Source organism: Triticum urartu, chromosome 7A (genome assembly GCF_056163025.1).
Source record: "Triticum urartu cultivar PI428250 chromosome 7A, HENAU_Tu73, whole genome shotgun sequence".
Classification (NCBI taxonomy): domain Eukaryota; kingdom Viridiplantae; phylum Streptophyta; class Magnoliopsida; order Poales; family Poaceae; genus Triticum; species Triticum urartu.
In genome coordinates this window covers 187,052,813-187,058,035 of record NC_141879.1, presented here as the reverse complement: position 1 = coordinate 187,058,035, position 5,223 = coordinate 187,052,813, and the positions used below count along the sequence as shown (strand labels likewise).

Below are 5,223 nucleotides of genomic sequence, written 5' to 3'. Positions count from 1 at the left end.
ATATAAATGTGTTGGTAAACAGTGCCAAAAAGCGTTGCAGGTTAGCAACGTATAGAACTAGAGCATAACAACAGTTCATATGTGTTGCGGCACACTGTACAAATGATATTCCAATAGACATAAATAGAACTTTGCAACGTATAGAAGCATTGCTCTATCATGAACTACTAATGGCATTTCATATATATATGATCTACAATAACATTGGCAAAGCTGACAATGCATGGAGCCACAATATAATAAACATAAAGGTCTCATATATTAAATTGACTTTGTTGCATTACAAATAACATGATCCCAAGGTTACAATAAGTGATACTACATAGTAGCCTAAGTCTGGATGTTTGAATCAACGCCGCAACCACTCTAAAACATAATGTTTGAAACATTGACACTAGAAATGACATCCTAAAACACTACACAAGACTAACAAATAGCAGCCCCATTGTCCACCTTGCAATCAACATCTGGGCCATACATCATCAATTTATCTTAGCGATCTACAAAAATAAAGGAATAAGATCAGTAACAATATTGTAGAGAAAATATGGTTAAGAGCAGCAAAATTAAAGGAGGAGCAACATACAAAGGTTGAAGGCCATGCGATAATTAATCCTGCTGCATGACCAATAATGTTGACCTTTTTTAGTGGCCGTATCAACTGATCAGATTTTGCTAATGTAGCATCAACTCGCACTGCCCAAAATTGGTTACCAAGATGAACACCCTCAACTTTATATTCTGGTTCAATGCTTTGGAGCGTACCAAGAGCAACATTCCTGTTTGGATTTCCCAAGCTCTTCAGAAATACTACAGTGCCAACCTATTTGTACGAGAAAACAATTTCTAATATAAGCAATTTAAAACTTGCAGATAATCATGCATAACATAAACTTAATAGCCATACATCTATCGAGTCGGCACCCAGGCAATTTGTTGTATTGCATTGTTGTTTCTGTAGAATATATGTTGTGCAACATTAGTATGCAATATAATTGAAGCTTAAGAACTGAAACAGAGAAGAATAAGATTGAAAAAAATTATGTCATACATTGGCATGCTTTGTTGCATTAGCTCCTCTTGAGATCTTACTAGTGTTCTGGCAACGAAGCTAATGGCAAGATGCAAAATAATCAGACCAACTTCTGAAGGAAAAACTGAATATAGATGTACACATGATGAATCAGAATCTGCCATATACGCAGAGTATTCTCTAACCCGTTGATGCATGTTGTCAAGTTGGAGATCAATTTAATAGGGCAAGCATATTTTTTGAGTAAATGTTGGCATGTCATATTGTGCACTAGATTGTTGTGCAAGAAGACTACATCTATAATGCCACATATACACTCTGTTATGTTAAGAACTACTGCGGCTAGCAATGTATTTTTTAGCAAATCTACACAACAGTTTAATAATTGGCTTTTCATGTACAAGGTCTGCAACATTATGCAAACAAAAGGCTAAAATAGCAATGTGCAGAGATTTTTCAACTTGGTGAAACTAACTCAATTTTATCTCTTAGATTCGTATCTGAGATATTTCCACTCAACATTGAAACTGTTATTTATGTCAGACTTCATTTCTAGCATGAGTACGCGCTGGAAATGTGCAATAAATTTATTGGAGCAAGAGAGCAGAGTTGCATAGTGAAAAGGAGCTTTAGAAGTTTAAAAGATACGTACTGCACTAACCTTATCTGCACTAGTGTTTTCTTTCTCTTGTTGCACATGTTCATCATGGATAGAAGTATCTTTGTTCTGTGACAGAAGATTTATATAAGATTCGAAAGAACTATACTAAACATTCCTACCATGAGAAGAGGAAGTAACAATTAATTGTTGCTCAACCATATTGGACACCGAACAGTATATAAATGAGCATACCTTATCCTTAGAAGGACGTTTGTTTGATGGTTGCATCTCCACGTCATAGAGAGAGTTTTGCTTGCTCTGAAATGAATGGAAAAAGATGATTAATTTCTCTAAAAGCAAACAGAAACATATTGATGCATCCATACACTACCATCACATTATTTTGCCGCCCAACGGTGCCAAGTTGTTGACTACGACTATCGCTATATACTCTCTGTTGATTGAAACCAAAAAGGAAAATGATCATATTTATTTAAATGACTTCAACATATTACTAGAACATTCTATAGATAAATACTTTTTGTTTTGAATTTGTCTTGCCAACACAAAGAGCATCTTGAGATGTAGACTCCTCACCCAAAGAACCCTGTAACGAGAACCTAACAATTAGTACATGTATTGAATAATGAAGAGCATTCTAAAGATAAATATATTTTGCTAGTTTTGAAATGGATTCAGAGCTGTGAATAAATAAGCATATAGAAGATAAGCACCTAATGAAAAGAAGCAACAACAGCTACGCAAGGAGTATCTGTTGTTTTAGATTTGATTTCATTGGTGTATTAGCGTGAAAGTTCTTATGGTAATCTTCTCATGATTCTTGATATTGCTAATAAGTTGAGAAAAGGAAGGAGTTACTAACCTTATCTGCACTAGTGTTTTCCTTCTCTTGTTGCACATTTTCACCGTGGATGAAAGACTCATTGTTCTGTGACAAAGATATATTACAAGATTGCCAAGAAAAATAAATAATAAACATTCATACTGCAAAATGTGCGAGTAATTCTAATTGCTACTCAACCATGCTCGATTCCAAACAACATATAAATGAGCATACCTTATCCACAGCAGGACGTTTGTATGATGGTTGCATCTCCCTGTCATCGAGAAATGTTCCCTTGCTCTGTAATGAATAACAAGAGATGATTGATTTCTATAAAAAGCAAACAGAAATATACTAATGCATCCATACACTACCTTCACATTATTCTGCTGCCCAACAGTACCAAGTTGTTGACTATGACCGTCGCCATAAATTCTCTTTTGATTGAAACCAAACAAGACTAAGAACATACTTGTAAAATGGCATCAAAATAATTGTTAAACCTTTGTAAAGAAACATACTTTTCTCTTTGAACTTGTCTTAGCAATGGAAGGAACATCTCGAGATTTAGATATCTGATCCAAAGAACCCTGTAACTAAAACCTAAAAATTAGTACATGTATTGAATAATGGAGAAATTCTTCGAATTTACCTGTCCTTCAGAGTTTTTTGTCTTCCCTTTTAGTTCCAGAATTTCGGCATCTTGGTTTTCCACTCTTTTCTCCAACTTCTCCATCTTAAGTCTGACAGCCAAAAGATCTTCATTCGGTGTATCCTCCAATGAACTAAGGTGTATATTCTGAAAGTGGCGTGAAGTTGACACATCAAAGACTTGATTTGGATTCGGAACTAGTCCGAGGCCATGTACATGTCCAGGCTTGTCTGGGCCAAGTACTGCATTCAAAACATCTCCTTTCCATGTTGTCTTTCCTCTACTAGTATCTACTAAATTTGGATTCGCCGCTATACGTTTCTTCAAATCAACCTATATACATGAATACTGTATGTCAGAACAATGTGGTAAACAACATTATAATTTGAGATAAAAGAGAGTCAATATCATACCACTTGTTCATTCATTTTCTTATCGCTTTTGTGCTTATGTGTATGCATGTATAAGACAGCCCTGTGTGGGTACTTCTTTTCCGGATCCTTTAGTCTCTATTGGTCAAACAGTTAATTTATTAAAGACCTGCAGTACAAATGGGATGTACATGCATATAGTTCGAGTTCTTATAAACTGACCAGCTCTTCTCTAACTCGTGGAAAACTCTTAGTTCCAGCTGTGTGTTTCGACTTCCTCATCGCACAATTGTTCCTATTTGTCTCACTTATCCCCTGTCAAACAATTGTATAATGTATGCACATGTATTTTTCATAATTTCATACCATGACTGAGCAACATGTACATAACAAATCTGGCAAGTGTATGTACCTGTGCCTTTGGGGTCATCCAATTACTGACCAGAGTAATCCACTGATCCTTAATCACACCCTTTGGAACATTGGTGTTATTCGCTTCCATGTTCTTGTTTGCATCAAAATACAATGCTTTCAGATCTGACTTATGTTCCCTCCATCTATCTCCAATTTTTTTTAATATATACTTTTCCAAGCGAGAAGGGTAAAGAAACCTCATCTACATTTCAAACAAAACTATGGTTATGATAGCGCCACGTAAAGCATAATGATGTTAGCAAAAGAGATTTAATGTATTCGAGATGTACCTTTACTTGCGCTAGTATATCCCTTTTGTTTCTTTGTTCATTGGTCTTTTTTTTCTCTCTCCTATTAGTTTTCTCCAGTCCTTGTAGCTCAAACTACACATTTTTCCATTCCTAGCAACCGTGCCAAGAAAATTCGCAAGACGTCCAGCTTCTTTTCCAATTGGCTGGTTTAGTTCATTGCACTGGACCACAATTCTCTGCCCTTTTGGAAGATTCCATATTTCTTTTAGCCTTGTCCTGCCACGCTTGGTTGTTTCTCCATTTTCATATGATCATGGATAGATTACCAAAACACTTGTAGTTAATCACACATAAACAACTGTGTGAACAATCTTTTGGTATGTAGTCTTGAGGAACAACTGATAGTGTTATTCACTAGTTTACAGAGCATTAAATTGATAACACAATGGAAAAATCAGCACTAATATAAAAGAAGTGAATCTTACGACAGTGCAAAGACACGATGCAGTGTACTATTGCTTGCTGAAGCCTTTTGCCCAATAGTTAGTGTAGCTAGCCATGTAAATAGTGGGAAGTGCAATGCTTTTATTCCATATAGTACATGGTTTAGTTTTAGTTGTTCTGATGATCATGGTCCTTACAGCCACACTACACACCATCAAAACTAAAAAGTTACCATTCTGTTCTGTTCTGTTCTGTAGAAGATGGCAGTGCAATTGTTGATTCTAATTTTTCAGAATATCTAGCAGAGTATCAAAAGGTAATTACCTTGTTCATTAGCAGCACTGTCATCCTGGTCCTCTTCATCTTCACTATCAGTCAAGCCTTCTTCGCCATTACAAGATGATGGTTGAACATGAGATGAATCCGCATCTTTACACATGGCATTCTCATGTTCAATATGTTCCTCCGCCATGTATTCATCATTGCATTCAACAACATGAAGTTTACTTCGTGTCATATCTGCTCCATGAGAAAACCAAAACATAAAGTTAAAAACATTGTAAATTTAGTCAAACTAGCATGTAGTTGAGCATTGGTCTACATATACCATTGA

The 5,223-nt window shown here is 35.7% G+C and overlaps 1 protein-coding gene across 5 annotated transcripts; it reads right to left on the bottom strand.

Annotated features, from left to right (window-relative positions):
• Window positions 1-235: 235 nt before the first annotated feature.
• Window positions 236-4,911, bottom strand: LOC125524862 (uncharacterized). Of its 5 annotated transcripts, none has more exons than XM_048689887.2 (17): window positions 4,206-4,911; window positions 3,914-4,117; window positions 3,724-3,816; window positions 3,544-3,639; window positions 3,131-3,463; window positions 3,000-3,074; window positions 2,853-2,915; window positions 2,713-2,778; window positions 2,518-2,583; window positions 2,173-2,241; window positions 2,026-2,088; window positions 1,887-1,952; window positions 1,695-1,760; window positions 1,052-1,111; window positions 908-955; window positions 587-823; window positions 236-500 (listed from the first exon to the last, which is right to left on the bottom strand). In XM_048689887.2, the coding sequence occupies exons 2-17, from the start codon at window positions 4,115-4,117 to the stop codon at window positions 483-485; spliced, it is 1,623 nt and encodes a 540-aa protein (XP_048545844.1). In that variant the 5' UTR covers window positions 4,206-4,911; the 3' UTR covers window positions 236-482. The 5 variants fall into 5 exon arrangements, with proteins under 5 accessions (XP_048545844.1, XP_048545845.1, XP_087393033.1 ...); XM_048689888.2 differs by having other exon boundaries at window positions 3,000-3,068; XM_087536907.1 differs by lacking the exon at window positions 1,052-1,111.
• Window positions 4,912-5,223: the final 312 nt, after the last annotated feature.

Bases quoted from the DNA above. Each gene is read 5' to 3' on its own strand.
- LOC125524862 (XM_048689887.2), bottom strand. From the start codon at position 4,117: ATGAGGTTTCTTTACCCTTCTCGCTTGGAAAAGTATATATTAAAAAAA. The intron at 3,464-3,543 runs GTATGATATTGA...TCATGTATATAG, and splicing joins AGAAAATGAATGAACAAGTG to GTTGATTTGAAGAAACGTAT. The intron at 2,779-2,852 runs GTAGTGTATGGA...TATTCATTACAG, and splicing joins GGCAGCAGAATAATGTGAAG to AGCAAGGGAACATTTCTCGA.